This window comes from Pseudopipra pipra, chromosome 1, assembly GCF_036250125.1.
Source record: "Pseudopipra pipra isolate bDixPip1 chromosome 1, bDixPip1.hap1, whole genome shotgun sequence".
In the NCBI taxonomy this organism is placed as follows: domain Eukaryota; kingdom Metazoa; phylum Chordata; class Aves; order Passeriformes; family Pipridae; genus Pseudopipra; species Pseudopipra pipra.
Window position 1 is genome coordinate 65,632,611 of NC_087549.1, and position 19,518 is coordinate 65,652,128.

Consider the following 19,518-nt stretch of genomic DNA (forward strand, 5'->3'; position numbering starts at 1 on the left):
CTCGTCCGGGGCGGTGCTGCCTCGCCTCCCACCCCCGCGGTGCTCCCGGCCCCCCTCCACCATGCACCGATCACTCCGCGCCTGCCGCCGCCTCGGCCGCTCTGCCGGGCTCCTGCTCTCCCGGCCGCCGCCCTCGCTGGATCCCGCCGGCCCCCGCTGGATCCCGCCGCCCCGCGCCGCCATGGTGAGCCCGGGTGGGGAGCGGGCAGCGGTGACCTCTAAGTGCCACCGCCGGCCGCCGCCGCCCTCGCTCCGCCCCCGCCCCGGGGGAACGGGCAGCGTGCGCTGCCAGAGGGAGCGGCGGCTGCGGGCAGGGCCGGGTGCGGGGGACTTAATCCGGGGTGTTGCTCCGTCGGGAGCGCGCCGGCAGCGGGAGGACGTGGCCGCCGTTCTCTGCCGGGCTTGCGCGGCCGTTTTCCCGCATCCTTCCTGCGGCAGCGCCGGGCCTGGCTCGGCCCCGCTGACGGCCCCGGATCTGCGGCCCCGAGCGGCAGCTGCTCCCGGGGCGGGCCGGGATGTGCAGCTGTCCGGGGGATGACATTGACGCCGTGAGCACGGCCCTGAGCCGCCTTGCTGTGGTCGGCGAGGGGAGTCAGGTAGGAAAGGTGCTGGTGCAGGACCTGGTCTAACAGAGCTCTACCGTGCGGCAGCTGCTCCCACAGGAATTTGAGAGCCTTTCTTAGAGCTGTTGAGGTACAAATAAGGAGAAGCTGCGTCCTCACAGGAGTGCGGATATCTGGAATATCTTTGGGGCCGTCTGAAAACTAGGGAGCTTTTAGCTGAGAGAGCAGCCCGTGGCCTCTAGGAGGCATCCGCAGTAATTGTTCAAGTACAGACTGTTGGGCTCAGACATGAGTGGGATTTGATTACTGCACACAGTTCAACACGGAAACAAAACTGCTATTCGAATAAGGAACTTCAAATCTCGGTAATAACACCTAGGATGTTGCATGGAAGCCTTAGCCTCACGTGCACCTCTGTGAGCTCACTCCTTAAAACGAGGTAATTTAGACTGTCAGAAGAATTTCGGCAGGAAGTGGGGTGTTCAGGATTTTATCAATTCCTTAGTTTACCAAATTAGTTAGTAAATTTAATGAGAACATTGGTTTCCAATCTGTGATATTGATTAAGGTGTAGAAAATAGCATTTAAAAGAACAAGTTTTCCAACAAGTGAATAAACTTCATGGCAGTTGAATCTTACCTGCATAATAAAATTGGTGTCAAAGCAGACTGTGTAGCTCAAACCATTGGCCTATGAGATGGTTCCCTTTTTTATCTTCCCATTTGGCATCATCTGAGAAAAACATTCTAGATCATAACCTTCATTTACTTGCTGAAGACTCAGTATTTGTGAAAGGCTGCAATCTTATAAGAAAGATAACACCTGCTCTTTGCAGGTCAGAAATATGACCTGTCCTGTGTGCACTGTTAGTTGCTTGGGTTTAAATAACAGCAGTAGTCATAACAAAATATCCTTCAGCTACACATTGTGTAGCTACAACCAAATGTTCATGCTGTACTATGCTGGGGCCCGGTCCCGGGCGCGGAAAGGAGCGAGAGAATGGGAGCTTCGCCTGTGCGGACAGTGCCATCGTGGGAGTTGAGAGGGGAGCCCCGGAACACACAGAAGAGAAGAACAACTCTAAACCCGGGCAGATGGAGCTTGTTCAGCCCTGTAAGGCCATCCATCTAAGAGAAGGTCACTCTAATTAAACCTACGTCCTGAGGACCTCGTTGCCACTGTCCAAGCTTGCTCGGCCCCGGCAGATGAACCTTAGGATTAAAGGATGGGCTCAGTTCAGCACACACTGTGTCTCACCTAAAAAATCCATTGCACAGGCTTGAATGCCTTACCCACATTTGCAAAGCCCTGTATCACTAGCGCACTTGTAACAGATGTGGGTAAAGACCTTTCCCTAATCTTCATTCGCGAAGACTGGCCATGACTATGGTATGACTTAACTTAAAGCTATGCAGGATGTTTGAAATGGATTTGTGGTTGCAATGGTTCTTCTGTAGCTGAATGTTGTAAAGTATTGGGGTTTGGTTTCTAAAGGGTAAATTTCAGAATTTTTGACTCGATGTTATAAAGGACATCATCATCATGGCCGGGCTTCGTGAACGAAGATTTGGGAAAGGTCTCTACCCACGTTTGTCACAAGTGCACTGGTGGCTAAAAAGGCCAATACGAGACAGGCATGTCCGATTGCAAAAGGCACAGCAGAAAGACTCCTTAGGTGGTATATTCTGCAAGGCACGATTCTTTCTGCGTTGCCTTTTCTCCTCGAGGATGATCCTGTGTGCATTCTCAAAGGCATCAGCAGTGTTATAGATGGTGTGTCTCCAGACCTCGCGGTTGGAGGCCAGAGTAGACCAGTTATGTTGATCAATATGGCCAAGGTTGAGATGTTGTTTCAGGGAGTCCTTGTATCTTCTCTTCGGGGCTCCTCTCATGTGGCAGCTGGTGGCAAGTTCACCATAAAGCAAGATCTTAGGGAGGCGGTGGTCCTTCATCCTTGAGATGTGTCCTGCCCAGCGCAGCTGTGTTCTCAGCAACACGGCCTCAATACTTGTGACTGCTGCTTGTTCTAGAACAGACGTGTTAGTCACATAATCTGACCAGTGGATATTTAGGATTGTACGAAGACAGCATTGATAGAAGCATTCTAGGAGTCGCAGGTGGTGGCGGTAGATGACCCATGATTCGGATCCCTATAAGAGAGTAGACAGCACAATGGCTCTGTAAACACTGATCTTTGTACTTTTCTTCAAGTGTTTATTTTGCCAAACTCTTTTATGAAGCTTTCCAAAAGCACTATATGCCTTTGAACTATATGCCTGTTGTCTATCTCTCTGTCAATCTTACCATCCGAGGAGATGATCCTACCTAGGTAATTAAACTGTTGGACTGATTTGAGCACTGATACGCCAATGGTGATATGGGGATGATGGAAGACTTCCTGAGGTGCAGGTTGATGGAGAACTTCTGCCTTCTTTAAGCTGACTTCCAGCCCAAAGAGCTCAGCAGTGTCTGCAAAGCAGGATGTTAAACGCTGCAGAGCTGCTTCTGTGTGGGTGACAAGGGCAGCGTCATCAGCATAAAGCAGCTCCCGGACAAGGTGGTTTAAGGTCTTGGTGTGGGCTTTCAGTTCCCTTAGGTTGAAAAGGCTTCCATCAGTACGGTATCGAATGTAGATACCGTCCTGATCATTGAGGTCTGCAGTGGCCCTTTGGAGCATCATGCTGAAAAAGACTGTGAATAGGGTTGGTGCGAGAACGCAGCCTTGTTTCACACCATTGGTTATTGGAAAGGGGTCAGAAAGTGCATTGCCATATCTGACTTGGCCGTGCTGATCCTCATGGAGTGAGATGATCATTTTGAGGAACTTGGGGGGACAACCTAAGTGTTCCAAAATCTGCCATAGACCTTTTCTGCTCACAGTATTGAAAGCCTTGGTGAGGTTGACAAAGGTTACATAGAGACCTTTGTTCTGTTCCCTACACTTCTCTTGCAGTTGTCTGAGAACAAATACCATGTCTGTGGTACTTCTGTTGGCTCTGAAACCACACTGACTTTCAGGAAGGATTCCTTCTGCTATAGTGGGTATTAGTCTGTTTAAGAGTATTCTTGCCAGGATTTTGCCAGCAATGGAGAGCAGAGTAATACCACAGTAATTTGAACAGTCTGATTTAGTACCTTTCTTCTTATATAGGGTGACAATGACTGCATCTCAAAGGTCTGATGGTAGCTCGCCTAGTTCCCAACAGCTAGTAAGAACTCGTGAAATTTAGCATGGAGTGCAAGGCCCCCCCCCAGTCTATTTCCAGACTTCAGGTGGAATTCCATCAACCCCAGCTGCCTTGCCAATTTTCACCTGCTGTATGGCCTTGAGGGTTTCTCCTCTGAAAAAGGGTCTGAAAGTGTTCAGACCATCGATTCAGAATGGAGGTTTTATCTGTCAGAAGTGTTTGCCCATCAGCACTGAGTAGAGGACTTTGAGCTTGGTATGTAGGCCCGTATGCTGTTTTCAGGGCTTCATAGAACCCTCTGTGATCACCTGTGTCTGTGCATAATTGTGTTTTTTCAGCTAGATTGATCCACCACTTGTTCTGGATGTCACGGAGTTTCTCTTGGAGCTTGCTGCATGTGATGTGAAAGGCTGTTTTTCTTGCATGACAGGAAGGCAGTGCAAGGTGTGCTTGGTGGGCGGTTCTCTTCTTCCTCAACAATTCCTGGATCTCTTGATTGTTTTCATCGAACCAGTCCTTGTTCTTCTTGAGGGAGAACCCTAAGGTTTCTTCAGAGGACTGCAGGATGCTGTTTTTAATTTGGTGCCAGAGTGTTACAGGAGAGGGATCTGTAGAATCTGTGGAATGGTTATCAAGCCTAGTTTGAAGATTAGCCTGGAATTTGTTTCTCACTGTGGCTGATTGGAGATCATTAACTTGGAGTCTCCTCCTTGGGATACTGCCCCTTTTAGGTTTGAATTTAAGACTGAGGTTAAGTTTACAGTGCACCAGTCGTGGTTTGTTTGGCATTCTGCGCAGGGCATCACATGGGTGTGGTGGACATCGTGGACATCTCTCTGTTGCACCAAGACATAATCAATAAGGTGCCAATGTTTGGATCTGGGATGCATCCAGGTTGTCTTCAGACTATTTTTCTGCTGAAAGATAGTAATGGTGAGCTGTTGTTCCACACAGAATTCTAGCAGAAGTCGACCAGTATCGTTGCAGCTTCCAACACCATGCTTGCCTAATATTCCTTTCCAGGCTTCAAAATTCTTTCCTACTCTGGTGTTGAAATCACCAAGGATAATGATCTTATCATCTGCAGGAACCTTCTGGGTAAGGCGGCGCAGGTCGGTGTAAAATTTATCTTTTTCAGCAGGGTCAGCTTGGAGAGTTGGGGCATATATACTAAAGAGGACAACGTGTTGGTTGTTGTGTAGTGGAAGGCGTAGGGAGATAATGCGGTCAGAGTGACCTGTCGGCAGATTTTCGAGTTTAGGAACAATAGAGTTTTTAATCATGAAGCGTACTCCCGAGAGATGCTTTTCGGTTCTGGGCTTACCTGACCAAAGGAGTGTGTAACCGGCACCATGTTCTCTGAGGCTGCCTTGCTCGTGAAGGCGACCTTCACTGAGAGCAGCAATGTCGATGTTGAGACGAGCCAGCTCATGGACAATCAGGGCAGACTGACGCTCAGGACGTCCGCTGTCTGCAGAATTGAGCATGGTTCTGATGTTCCAGCATGCTAGAGTTAATTTGACTGCACCTTTGGAGGTGCATATGCCCTTGTCTTTTGATCCTTGTGTGACTACATTTGTAGAAGATGTCGCTACGGGGCTTTGCAAATGTGGGTAAGGCCTTCAAGCCTGCGCAATGGATTTTTTAGGTGAGACACAGTGTGCGCGGAACTGAACCCACCCTTTAATCCTAAGGTTCATCTGCCAGGGCCGAGCGAGCTTGGACGGTGGCAGCGAGGTCCTCAGGACATAGGTTTAATTAGAGTGACCTTCTCTTAGATGGATGGCCTTACAGGGCTGAACAAGCTCCATCTGCCTGGGTTTGGAGTTGTCCTTCTCTTTTGTGTGTTTTGGGCTCCCCCTCTCGTCTCCCACGAGGGCACTGTCCACACCGGCGAAGCTCCCCCTGTCTCGCTCCTTTCTGTGCCCAGGGCCGGCCGAGCACACGTGCCTGGGGCCAAGCTGGGCACGCTGTGCCAAGCCCGATATATAAAGGACAAATGATGTTTAAAAATGGAAACATCCTTCATCTGCTAAAGCATAGCAGTTGAGCACAGATTGCATTTTCTGATGGCCTCAGAAAATGCTTTTGACAGGCTAAAAACAATGATTCTTTGAATTGAAATACTTATATCCAAAAGTTGGTCCATCTGTAAATCAGAATGTAATTTTCCACGGGAAGCAATATTGCAGCAGTTGTGCCATTTGAGTATCTCCAGCGTGTTACGGTGCAATCAGTTCTAGCTGATTAGTTCCCTCCAACAAGGCAAAAGTGCAGTTCTGTTTGTCTAGCTCTGTTAGCTTTGGACTGTGGGTTCTAGGGATTTTGGAGGGCAGAGCATGCCTTGTCAGGCCTTTTTAAGGAATTTAAAAAGAATAAATTTGTAAAGGTGAGGAGTAGTAGTTCTGAGCAGAGGCTTGTAGCTGTGATAGAAACTAGGTGAGAGCACAGGAGTTTGCCTTGGCTCGTGGTGGAGTTGATTAGGTCTGCTTTTGGCTTCTATGGCTCAGGGGGTGGGGGAGTAGAGGGTTGACAAGAGCGTGCTGATTATGCACCATTTTATAGCAGATCCTGTAGATCAGAGAGTGGCTGCAGAAACCGCTTTACATACAGGAACTGGGACCTTCCGCTCATAAAGCCACTCAAGAGGGTGAATTCCGGCTGAGGAGTGAGGGAAGCATGTTTGTTACATTCAAATTCAGACAAGGCTTCTTCAGGGTGCTACAGTTTAGTTACTTCAGTATGTATGAAAAATAGCACTTTGCTTTTTTAGCTAATGTCACTTCTTATTCTGTGAATCAGCAAATTACATTCATCTTAAAGCACCTTAACCTGTTAACGTCATTGGAGTTTGTAAATGTGTAATGTGGAATTTGCTAGGGAAGTAATTTTTTTTAATAATGATTTCATTGTTAGAAAGTACTTGTACAAGTATGCACTGATCCTATTTATCTTTGTTTCACCATTGTTGACATTGGGATTATGTAAGTTTGAGGAATCCGTTGTGCAACTGCTAGCTTTTTTGTCTAAAAGGTCACAAGTAGTTTATCTTTTTTATATCGTTTGAGCGTGGATGCTTTTGGTGATTGAACCACTGATCATATCGAGAGCTGGGCTTGGAACTGAATTGGTTCTGCTTATCCAGCTCTGTGAAAGCTTGACATTGTCTGCTTATACAAGGTGCCAAAATATCAAAAACAGGGATTTCCCAACTGTTGGAATATTAATATGTGCACATGTACAGTAAGGCCCACAAGCATCCCTATTAAACATTTTTGGCAGTAAGATACTGAAGATGCGTTTACTATGTTCTGTTTCTTGTTAGCATGTAAATGAATGCTAAGTGTCTCAAATAGGATAAAGAAGATTAAAGAACATAGGAATGATGTACCACGTCACACTAATCTTTCTATTCTTGTGAAGTCAATGTCTGGGAGAGCATCAGCCAAAACACAAGATACGGGGAGCGGATGGCAGTGTGAGAGCTAACCCTTGCTGGGGGCTGGGCTGCAGTTTCTTCTGGGTCATGTGCACCATCTGCTCTGCGAGTACTCAAAAGTGAGCAGGGCTAGTGTCTCTGGTATGAGGCTGATGGAATACCTGATGGCAGAGTGTCTCCATCTGGCTGGGAATGATGCTTAGGTCAGCAAAAAGGCTGAGACATTCCCCTCTCCCCTCCTGCAACATGCCATCCGTGGTGATGCAAACCTGGGCAAGCTGCTGCAGAAGGTCAGGGCTGCTGGAGAGAGCATTCTGGCCAATACACAGCTGTGCTCCTGTCCAAGAAGACTGAGACCCACCTAACAAGGAGTGAGTAAAATGAACCAAGAAAAGAGAGGAACAGTCTGACTTCAGAAGTGGGCTCCTGGGGAAGAGTAGGAACTGTGCTAATATGTATGATGCTTTCCCTGTATTCTGACCCAAACTCTTCATGTACATGGCACTGGTGAGGCTGCACCTCGAGTACTGTGTCCAGTTCTGGGCCCCTCACTACAATAAAGGTATTGAGGTGCTGGAGTGAGTCCAGAGAAGGATGACGGAGCTGGAGAAGGGTCTGGAGCACAAGTCTTATGAGGAGCAGCTGAGAGACCTGGGGTTGTTTAGCCTGGAGAAGAGGAGGCTCAGAGGAGACCTTATTGCTCTCTGCAATTGCCTGAAAAGGACATTGTAGCAAGGTGGGGGTTGGCCACTTCTCCCAGGCAGCCAGCAACAGGATGAGAGGACATGGTCTCAAGCTGCACTAGGGGAGGTTCAGGTTGGACATCAAGAAGAATTTCTTCACTGAAAGGGTTGTCAAACATTGGAATAGGCTGCCCAGGGAAGTGGTGAAGTCACCCTCCCTGGTTTGTGTAATAACCCAGTTTATTCTTCTGAGTGCTTATCTCATCTTCCCTGAACTCATACGGACTTCCTTCATCTGCAGCATCAGCCAGCAAGGAGTTTTATCAGCCTGTGACTTGTGTGAAGAGCTGCTCCCTCTCCCTTGCTTTGAACTTGACTCCTACTAGCCTGATGTTGTGGTCCTGTTTCTTGTATTGGAAGAGACAGTGAACAGCTAATACTGGTGCTTTTATTGACCTCAGTTTTCCTTCAATGCCCAAGTTACCTCTTTTCTGAACAAAAAAGCCACTTGTCTTAAGAAAGGTGTTCCCTACCTTTTATCAACTTCACTGCCTTTCTTTGAACTGTTTCCCTGGACTATGGATGAACCATGGTGGCAAGGCGATGTTTCTTTTTATATCTTTTGCTTTTCCCAATAGTTCCTTGGGTTTGGTTTTCTCCTTTGACTGCACTGCAGCACTGACTTGACTCTATTGATAGAGCTTTCCCAAGGGCTCACCCCTAAGGGTTGTGTTTTTTCCCCCTTCTTGGCTTTTTTTTCTTGACTGCTTGCTTTGAAAATGGATGTGCCATTTACCAGTGTTTGAATTTTTTTTGTTTTGTTTTTCTACAGTCCACTCAAGAGGCTTTTAGGATAGAATATGATACTTTTGGTGAACTTAAGGTCCCAAGTGACAAATACTATGGTGCCCAAACTGTAAGATCTACAATGAATTTCAAAATTGGAGGTGTTTCAGAAAGGATGCCAGTAAGTAATTTGAATATGTGTAAATTTCTTTCTTAAGTGCTTTTTGGATGTGAAAATGAATACCTTTTTCTTAGACTTCTGCTGGAAGTGTAAGCAACTTTGAATTTTAATTAAAGGTAGAAATTCCATAGCAATATATCATTCTGTGGTAGAAATCCTTTTTTTGTTGCACTGAAATAAATTGAATATTGCTTTTGAATAATTTTTATTGTGTTGCTTAATTTTTTAATAACCAGGATGAGTGGAAATCTATCTTTCGTTTTCCCAGAGATGAAAAATTGAATGGAATAATTTGTTTGCTGTGTCTTTTATATAGTTTTTTTATTGAGGTTGTTAAGCAGAGCATGAATTGATATAAAGTTGCTTTTTCACTTGTAGCTGTGCGTAGAGCATTAGTGTGCACTCGCTTTGTCATATACTGACTTTCCATGTACTGAAACATATGTCAGTTTTCCCTCAAAAGGCTATTTTAGAAATGGAACCAGTTCAGTTTTAATGCATGTAATTTTTGATGCACAGAGCATACATGGACTTGCAAAGAAAGCTGTATACTGCTCTCTGGCCTGCTTGGATGAATGTTACTGTTAATGGTAGCATAGGCCATAGGACCTGATTGCTCTCTGGTTTGTTCAATGAACTACTGCTGGATTTATGATCAGAAGGAGTTTGGTTTAGAACTAGACATGCACTATAAATTCCTAACATGTCCTTTGGGGGAAGAAAATTGTGTATTTAAACTTACCCTTGTGTCTCAGGTTCAAGTCATAAGGGCCTTTGGCATCTTGAAGAGAGCAGCTGCTGAAGTAAATCAAGATTATGGTCTCGACCCAAAGATTGCTAAAGCTATTGTACAGGCAGCAAATGAGGTAGGAACAAACTGTTAAAATACTAGAACTGCCATTGTATTTTTGTTAAGCTTTTCACAGGAGCCTGAGGGATTGCATTTCTCCGATTGCTAGAGAAAAGCATTTATCAGTGAATTTTGTTTTTCAGAAATCATTTACTTTATATGATAATTTTAGTATTTTACTTCTTGCTTTTAAAGAAATTATGGAATATTCAAATGCATTTTGATACTTAAAGCAATGTGATTTTTTCTCCGTCTATTAAGAATAATTATTACTTGTATAGTGTTGACTCTTACGAGATGAACAGTATAAAAGAACCTAGGAGGGGAATAGAGTCTCAGTTCATTTAACTAAATGAAGTCTGATATGCCAAGCAAAGCTTTTTAGTTTTGGAAGTCTCTAATCTGTAAAGCAATTGGATCTTGGTAATCTGAAGACCGTCTGCAGTTTGAGTAGTTTATCTGTTACTGGTCTATTTCCTCTCCAGACTTAGGCTTACTAGTAAATCTGTGCTTTGTAAGTATCAGTTTTATTGCTAAAGAGGACATGATGAGACAAATGGGCATCTTCCTCTTTCTTAGGATAAATGCCACCCAAGTGCAGAGTTGTAAATGACCATTATTTGAGGTGTGGTAATACCAAGTGCATTGATTTGTATAAATCAACAGATCTGTTTATCTAGAAGCATTTGTTAACAGAGTTTTCTTGTTCTAACTTGCTTAAAAATATTTCAGTATTTGCAGAAGCCTCATCCTCTTTCTACCAGCTGTAGCAGCCCAAGTCCCAAGAGCCAATAGCTGTGGGGGATTCCAGAATATATCCAGGCTCTTTCTGTTGTTTCTAGGGTTCCCCTAGTTAAAGGTGGATTAGAAGTTTTGGTGGCTAAAGGCTACTTAGTTTAGATTCATAAGTTCTGAAAGTTGTTTGGGGCTTTTTTTTGTTGTGTTTTAAAAACATCCTTGCAATGATATCCTTTCTCTTACCTACAAAATAATTTTCTAATACAACCTAAAGAGATACATCAAGGAATCAAGTTACTCCTGGCGGTGGGAACTTTGCCCCTATATAAGATGGGGAATACGTAAGATCCTTTTCTGAAAAACATGTTTCCAGGAGGACTGATGTATCCTGATAATCCAGAGATGGTTATCTAGGCTCAGAGTTGTGACAACAGATCCTTTGTTTTTCTGAGGCTCATATGTACGGGTGTGATACTTCTGAGCACAGATTTTGATGCTATCACAAACACATGTTTAGAAAACTCTCTAAATGTGCATAAGATTCAATAGACTCTAAAAAATGTTGATCAAAGAGGAGCGTGCCTTACAGGAAGAAGGTGTTTGCTACTATCAGCCACCTGCTGGCTTTGTCTATGCAAAATGTTATGTCTACAGGTGTAAGAGGTCTGGAACTTCCTGTATGAAATTTCTTTTTTTGTGAAATATCACAGTCCGGTTACACAGATTTCATGTACTGCATGTGGATGGCTGATGATCTTTGGCAAAAACACCTTTTCTGGGGGACTATTTCCCAAAGGAACTGACTTCTCAGTGCCTCTAATTCAAGCTGATAGTTGTGATCAGTGTACATGATGAAACTGTGCAGCTGTTGATCTTGATCTCCTAGAAGAAAGCAGCGCACCCATGGTGAGAAGTTTGGGAACAGATAAGCCTTGTCGAAATGGTCAAAACTGAAGGAGACACACCACACTGAATCTGTACCTTATGTGCTCTGATTGAAAAACTTCTTAAGATATTTCTCTTGCCTTAAAAATTTTTCTAACTTGAGCAAATAACTGGAAGGGAGAACCAGCATGTACTACCTCTAGTCCTATCCAGGAGGATTAGAATTCAAATGGCTTTAAAATTTGGTAAAGTGAGTGATGTGTTTGACTTGTAAAATCAGCTGCAGTGTTTGGGAAAGAGAAGATATAATTTAAAATACCTTTTAAAAATCTTTTCTTTCTATAACTGTAGAATATGAAATCAAGTTCTGTGTAACTCCGTGTTTCACAATTCAGCATCTTCAAAAAGATAGCAAATGTTTTTTTCCCTTTTAATATCTGGTATTACATCAAAAACAATCACAATTGTTATATGTAGATTTAAAAATACAATAGAGAGCATGATTTTAATTATAGCTATAAAATATTAAGGTTTATGCTTTTACTTTATTTTCTCGTAGAATAACTTTTCTCTCTTTTTCCATTATAGGTAGCTGAAGGAAAATTAAATGATCACTTCCCATTGGTAGTGTGGCAGACTGGGTCTGGAACTCAAACCAATATGAATGTCAACGAAGTCATCAGCAACAGAGCCATTGAGATAATGGGGGGCACCCTGGGGAGCAAAAAGCCAGTACATCCTAATGACCATGTTAACAAAAGCCAGGTTGTTATACTTGTATTATACTTCTTTGAACTTCAGAAGTTTTGGATTTTTGAATTTTGAGTTCTCTTATATCCACTGTTTAAATTAAAAAAAAAAAAAAGTAGTTTTGGGTACACCTTTGGCAACAATTTTCCATTTTTTTCAGTTTAAATGAACTTTAAGATGTTTGTCAGTGACAGTATGAGCTGTTGAGATTAAAAACTTTGAACTCATTCATGACAGAAAAATTCACACATAATGAATGGGCAGAGGTGGCCTTATGACAATGACTATTCCTGCAGCCTTAAAAGAACTTAAATATAGATCCAGTTTCTAAATGTTGGATCATGGTAGATGTTTTTATTATACTTCCTTCTTAAACTTCAGCTGATCTGAACAAAATACTTAGCCACTGACTTGGTTGTTTCCCTTCCTGATCTTTTTTGCTTACTCAGTATCCAGTGAACTATGAATTTAACATTATGAAAGCAACACATAGGTGTTTTAAAGTCACCTACAATTCCTTTAAAATCATCCATCCGTTTTACCTGTCTCTCATAACTACTGTAGTAATTATTTTTCTTTTTTTTTGTCCCAGTGTTGTTGTGAACAATCTATATTCAGTTTAACTTTCTTAAGGTATAGTTATAAAAAGTTGATTTATCAATAAGACTCTGGCCTTGTGGAACAGTCCTAAGTTGCTTACTCTTAGTTTAGTTTCTAATTGTTTTTAAAATAAAGAGAAGAAAGCCATACCTGTACATCTTACAGCAACAGTGGTGAGAAAAGCTTGTAAATAAATTTCTTGAACTTTCTTCACAGAGTTCAAATGACACTTTCCCAACAGCAATGCATATTGCTGCTGCCCAGGAGGTTAATGAGGTGTTGTTACCTGGACTGAAGAAGCTACAGAATGCACTTGAAGGGAAATCCAAAGAGTTTTCCCAAATCATAAAAATAGGGCGCACTCATACGCAAGATGCTGTTCCACTTACACTTGGACAGGTAAAAAAAAAAAAAAATTAGGCATTTCTTTGGACAATTCTTGTAAATGTGTACTGGAGGATATTGAGGCCAACTTGAGAACGCCTGAATTAAGTTGATAGTTTAAGAGAGTCTGTAATCTGTAAACTTATGTAAATGAGGTTTTTGCCAACAAACAAAACTACTAGGTATTTTGAATGAAAAGCTTAGATATATGATCCTCTGTGTATGTGTGTGTGTATGTGTGTATAAATATAAAAGATGGCAAATCTTATCATATTGTCAAGAATGGCTTATATGACAATAATTTGGTAATGAACTAAAGTGAATTGATATCCAGGTAAAGTTTGTGGTTTTTTCTCTAAGAATGCACAGGTGGGTTTTACTAAACTAAAGTCAAGTGAACAAAGCCCAAGATCCATTTCTTTATTTGTACTTGGAGAACATTAGTTCAGTCTTGGAGCTGTTTTAATGTGGATTCAGATCCTACTAAGTACACACCTGAGATAAAAGGCATTATGCATAATTTTATTTTATGTATTCAGATTGGTTTTATGTATAATTGTTTGTTGTGTGGGAACAGTCATCTAATATTTCCATACTTTTACTGACAACATGCTAAGATGTAGCATTTGGGTAAAATGCAGTGCTTGCATGTTTTTTAAAAAATAAGTCAAATCATGTAAAAAATCTAAATGATTCTAGGTGTTTATTCTTGGTTATTGTCTTTGTTCCTTTATCTTGTCCTTTCTTTCAAAGGAATTTAGTGGTTATGTGCAACAAATTAAATACGGTGTGGCTAGGATTGAATCAACCATGCCAAGAGTATATCAGCTGGCAGCTGGTGGGACTGCAGTTGGCACAGGATTAAACACAAGAATTGGCTTTGCTGAGAAAGTTGCTGCTAAAGTGGCTGAACTGACAGGTGAGGAATGATATTTTGGAGTTACCAATAAAGCGGTATGTGTAACACACAGTCAAATTCAAACTAAATCTTTCTGTTTCCATACCTCTAATAAGCTCAAATTGTATTTTTATTTTAACATGACACTTTCTGTTAATGCTATTTGTTATATGCCTTCTACTTCAGATTTTTCTTGCAGTGTATTTTTGTAATTATACTCAGTGGATTGAAAGTGACGGAAATTATGGTGTTTTTCTGAGCAAGGCTCATTGAATATGGATACAGTTTCAGACTTCTATTATTAGCCCAACTATAATGCTTCTGTCTTGATCTTTGCTCCTCTGGCTTTCTTAATTTATAGTGACTCAGCACAAAAGAAGGGAAAAAAAGCTCCCAAAGCCACTCCGTTTTTTTCATGTGAAAGAGTAAAGGTTAGCTTTCTAATTCTTTCAATGCTGTCTTGATACATCTTAAAACTTAATTTACAATGATATTGAGTTTTTTGATTTGCAAACCAGATCTTGTGTCACAATATAAGGTTTTAAAATGCCCCCAAAATAAACATGCACATCCGTCATTTACATTTGCTGTAAAATCTAAAATTGCTTATCAACAGTATTTTGTTCTTAATGGACCTATTATTCACTGTCTTGCAGAGGGTCAATACTTTCTTGTACCCTGAGAGGGAAGAAGTAACTTCTTGTAAACAACAGCTGCTAGGAGCAGTACAGGGCATGTTTTGGTGGTGTTATGAAGCTCTCCATCTTGGTGCTCTTTAGGTGTCCTAATGGCAGGTTGTACGAGTTTAAAACGAGTAGGGCAGACTCTTGAAGATCCATATGTTCTTATAGAGGATGTTTATTGGCCAGGACAAGAGGAAAAGTTTGGTTGGATCTCTGCAACTGAGAAGGCAGCTGTGCAATTCAGAAGCTCATGCAGATTGGGTGGGATTTGGTGTTGTTTGTCAGGAGCTGCCAAACACAAGAAATTAGGGAGGTTATGCTGCTCTTCTTTGAATGGGTGATGAAAGCTCAGATCAGTAGTTCTGTGGGGCAGAAGTCCAGCCCACAGTCAGTCCCTAATGATATCTGTTCCCACTAATAGCATTCTGCTTGACTTTCCTTCCAGGGCAAGGTCCTGAAGAAATGTTTTTCATTACGGAACCTAGGCTTAAATCTTCAGGCATTTAATTAACATAAACAGAGCTGTTACTTCCATTGCTGCTGTGCTTTTGCTGTTGGCAGGCATCCTCCTAAGTCTGAATCAGCTTTCATGTATTCTGAGTGGTGTATTGTTTGCTTCCAGTGCTGGTACTCAGGTGCATCTTTTTCCTTTAATTAGCTAATTCCATTGTGATTACTTCTTATTTACCTTAATGCCTGCATTTACCTTAATGCTGCAAAACCATCTATTTTTATAACTGAGAGAACCCATCAAAGCAACTAACAATCTGAATTATCTAACTTGATTTACTGGAAGAAATACATAAGTTTGGGCTAAATTCTGAAAGATTTTTGACATTCACAAAATACTGTGATGAAAAGCGATATAACAGAATGAAAACTTGACATTTGTGCCTTTGTTGTTGGTACATGCTAAAATGTCATATTCTTCTGTATTTTAATGACTTTTATTGTGTCTTTCGTATTGACTTTGTTTAAGAACTAAGTGAAGTAAGCTGTAGAGAAGAGAGGTGATCTTATAGTGTTATTAATTTTTATTTTTTATTAAGCTAATCATGTGTTTGATTAGCTGGTTTATGTCTGCAAGGAAGTGCCTCACTGGTTTAATACTTCCCCCTCCTCCATGTAGGTTTGCCTTTTGTCACTGCTCCAAATAAGTTTGAAGCGCTTGCAGCCCATGATGCTCTAGTTGAACTCAGTGGAGCCATGAACACGGTGGCCTGTAGTCTGATGAAAATAGCTAATGATATTCGTTTCCTGGGTTCTGGACCACGCTCTGGACTTGGAGAACTCATCCTGCCTGAAAATGAACCAGGAAGCAGCATCATGCCAGGTACAGAGAAAGCAGAGAGAATTATTACCTGTTTCTTTTGTTTTGGACCACTGTCTCTTAACAAATGTTTACCAAACAGGATCCTGATGATCCTGATGGGTCACTTCCTGCTCAGTATATCCTATGATTCTGTGATCACAAATGTCAGTAAGTCCATGATTCAATCCTTCTGTCAATTCTTATGTATTATACCAGAATTTGCATTTATAAAAATACCTGCTTGCACAGCTGTATGTTGGTAAGTAAGGTTATATACTCCTGACTATTAAGAACCATGGTAATGAACAGCTGCTTAGCTCATGCACAGTTGATCAAGCTCTTGAAGCGTTGGTAGATTGCTAAAGCAGCCAGAGCTGTTCTAAAAATCCTAGCTGAAATACTGGAATAGTCTTTACAGTCAATCTAATATCATTTATGGAAATAGTTTTTCTTCTGTGGTGCACAGAAGTTAGTAAGACTTGTTACCTCTTAAAAATCATTTTCTATTCAATGTGATTTGGTAGATGAGGAAACCATTGGTTTCTGACTGGTGATGGTTGGTTGGTTGGTTGGTTTTTCTCCTTCCTTCTTTGATAACCCTTTTTCTCTCCCTTTCATAACCAGGAAAAGTGAACCCTACCCAGTGTGAAGCTGTAACGATGGTGGCAGCCCAAGTTATGGGAAACCATGTTGCTGTTACTGTAGGAGGAAGCAATGGACACTTTGAACTGAATGTCTTTAAGCCCATGATGGTAAGTTCATGAAATTTTAAACGTCTAGGACTTTTTCAGTGATTGTTTGTGTAGTCAGATAATTCATGGGCAGAAAAACCCTCAGTGAATAATTGGTCAATACAAGCACTAGAGAAGCTAATAAATTGTGAGAACAAATTTTACTATTTTGTACGGCAAGCCCTTGTTATTTTGACAGGGAGCTGAGAATCTTTTTTATGTGAAACTATCTTATGCAGATGAGCTTCTACCTTAATGATGTATGCATATCATCAGCCTAAGGAAGTAAGCAGAGACACAAAACGAGGCAAGATTTTTGTACAAAGCCACAGCGAATTTGGTATTTTAGCTAAAAACAAGGATTTTTATTTTTTTTAGCAGCTGTCTGTTACTCATTTCTGCTACTGCTGAATACCAAAGGGTTACATGCTTTTTGCAAGTGAGGCATATAAAATTGTAAATGATTAGCCTTAGACTTCAGTATTTAAAATAATGTCTGCCTTCTACAGTGTGAGCAGGATATACCAAGATACATGCTGCTGCTTTTGTATATTTAATTTTAAAAAATCAAGCTAGTGGAGTGTTACAAATCACCTTGAACTGAAATTTGTATGGTTTGACAAGAGGTCGTAATTCTTATTTTTTTCCTTTGGAGTATCTACTTTGGGTTTGTTTGGGACTTTTTTCTTGGTTTTTTTTATGCCTTAAAACTGAGAAGGTAAACTAAACAGAGGAGAAATTGAGGACAAGAATATAAACAAAAGCACCAAATCAGAAGATTGTGGAGAACTGTATATGAGATGTTGAAAGAATGGCATAGAGGTTAAGGTGGGGTGATAGTTTTAAAAGAATTAAGGTGACTTTTAGAGAAGATACTAAATAGAAATAAAAAGAAAGTTTTTGAGGTTTTGTTGCCTTGTTAAAAATAAGAGGCACAAAAGAAGCAGCATGTAATTTTTCTGCACAGCCTGTACTGACTGATGCTGCATTTTTATTATGCTTGTTAGAAATGATCGAAAGAAAATTTATATTTTACAATAAAAGCATTTTTTGATCTCTTCATTACTGTCTGGTTAGGGTAATTTTTTCTCTGCCAATCTGAATATATTTATTCTAAGCATATAGCACCTGGTTTTGAAGAGGAAAAAAAAATTATATCGAACAGCCAAGAGGTGTACCTGTCAGAAGATAAATTTGATAGAAACAGTCACCTCTCAAAAAAAAAAAAAAAAAGAGGTGGCATGTTATGGATCATCAAAGAAGACAACTAATGGCAGACATTATTGTCCTTAATATTTTTAGATATGTTCTTGTAATTGGTACCTGAGGGGGAAAATTACAACAAATCAAATGCCTTCTTGTATTTTTTAGTTGGTTATTTGTGAATGGGTATAACAAAATGATTACACATACTGTGCTTGTTTTTACGCAGGAATTCTGCTTCTCACAAATTCATTTAAATAGGAATGCAAAAGGAGGAGGTTGTACTATTTACTGTACTGCTGTTAAGGGGTTGGCAGGGACCTTAAAGATCATCTGGTCCCAACCCCTGCTGCCATGGGCAGGGACATCTCTGACTAGACCAGATCGCTCAAGGCCTTATCCAACCTGGTCTTGAACACTGCCAGGGTTGGGGCATTCACAGCCTCCCTGGGCAACCTGTTCCAGTGTCTCATCACCTTCACAGTAAAGAATTTCTTCCTAACATCTAGCATAAATTTCCCCTCTTTCAGTTTGTACCCATTACTCCTTGTCCTATCACTACAATTCTGATGAAGAGTCCCTCTCTGGCTTTCCTGTAGACCACCTTCAGATACTGGGAGGAAAATAGCCTGTTAAATAATTTGATATTGAAAGGGGGAGACTGGTTATGAATAAATGTGCCAGAATGTGCAACTAGTAATATCTGAATGAAGTAATTGGTGTTTCCTTCTTTGTCTTGTTAGATTAAAAATGTTTTAAACTCTGCAAGACTTCTTGGAGATGTGTGTGTTTCTTTCACTGACAACTGTGTAGTAGGAATTCAAGCCAATACGGACAGGATCAACAAACTGATGAATGAATCTTTGATGTTGGTAACAGCACTGAACCCACATATAGGTAGGTTTGAGGCTCAGAAAGTTCTCAAAACATTATACTGAAATATTTTGTGGCAACATTATTTTCCACATGCTATCTGTATTGTCACGATGTTTAGGAGACCAAGTCATGGCTCAGGTCAAAAGTTAATTTACTTCAACATCACCAATTGCTGTTACTGTTGCAGATGTCCTCCTTGCAGTGGCCATACCAGTGCATTAGAAAAATAACTCTGATTAGAATCAGAAGGGGATTGGGAGAATTTGCGAACCTGTTCTCCTGAACTGACCGCTAATAAGTGAAAGATTATGTTATGAGATTATTTTTTTTTAAAGGAGAATGATCTAAGTAAATTAAGACCAGGATAACAGAATTTACCTTCACTTTAAATAAGGAGTTAGTGTAAACATTTGGTGTGCATTTACTGCAAATTGAGTTAAATAGTAATAGCAATGCCTGGCAAATAATTCTCCAAAGACCAACTGTCCCACTTTTCTCTCACCTCTAATGAATCATTGAAATTGCGAATGGCTAACTTGTTGCTTTTGTTTTGTTACAGGATATGATAAAGCAGCTAAGATTGCCAAAACTGCACACAAAGAGGGGACAACGTTAAAAGAAGCTGCTATAAAGCTGGGGTTCCTTACGTCAGACCAGTTTGATCAGTGGGTGAAGCCTAAAGATATGTTAGGTCCTCAGTAACTCCTGTACAAAATAAAAAAAGTGTTCTTAATATAAAAAAATAAACCAAATATGATATCACAGAAT

At 41.2% G+C, this 19,518-nt stretch overlaps 1 protein-coding gene across 2 annotated transcripts; it reads left to right on the forward strand.

Moving 5' to 3' along the window:
- The first annotated feature begins 2 nt into the window (after nt 1-2).
- Nucleotides 3-19,517, forward strand: FH (fumarate hydratase). 2 transcript variants are annotated; one of them, XM_064659671.1, is made up of 10 exons: nt 3-184; nt 8,706-8,840; nt 9,596-9,706; nt 11,902-12,078; nt 12,880-13,062; nt 13,801-13,966; nt 15,758-15,961; nt 16,565-16,692; nt 18,618-18,771; nt 19,310-19,517. In XM_064659671.1, exons 1-10 carry the CDS (start codon nt 62-64, stop codon nt 19,450-19,452), a joined length of 1,524 nt encoding a protein of 507 aa, XP_064515741.1. In that variant the 5' UTR covers nt 3-61; the 3' UTR covers nt 19,453-19,517. The 2 variants fall into 2 exon arrangements, with proteins under 2 accessions (XP_064515741.1, XP_064515750.1); XM_064659680.1 differs by lacking the exon at nt 3-184 and adding an exon at nt 364-596.
- The last annotated feature ends 1 nt before the right edge of the window (nt 19,518 follows it).

Bases quoted from the DNA above. Each gene is read 5' to 3' on its own strand.
- FH (XM_064659671.1), top strand. From the start codon at position 62: ATGCACCGATCACTCCGCGCCTGCCGCCGCCTCGGCCGCTCTGCCGGG. The intron at 13,967-15,757 runs GTGAGGAATGAT...TCCTCCATGTAG, and splicing joins TAAAGTGGCTGAACTGACAG to GTTTGCCTTTTGTCACTGCT. The intron at 15,962-16,564 runs GTACAGAGAAAG...TTTCATAACCAG, and splicing joins AGGAAGCAGCATCATGCCAG to GAAAAGTGAACCCTACCCAG.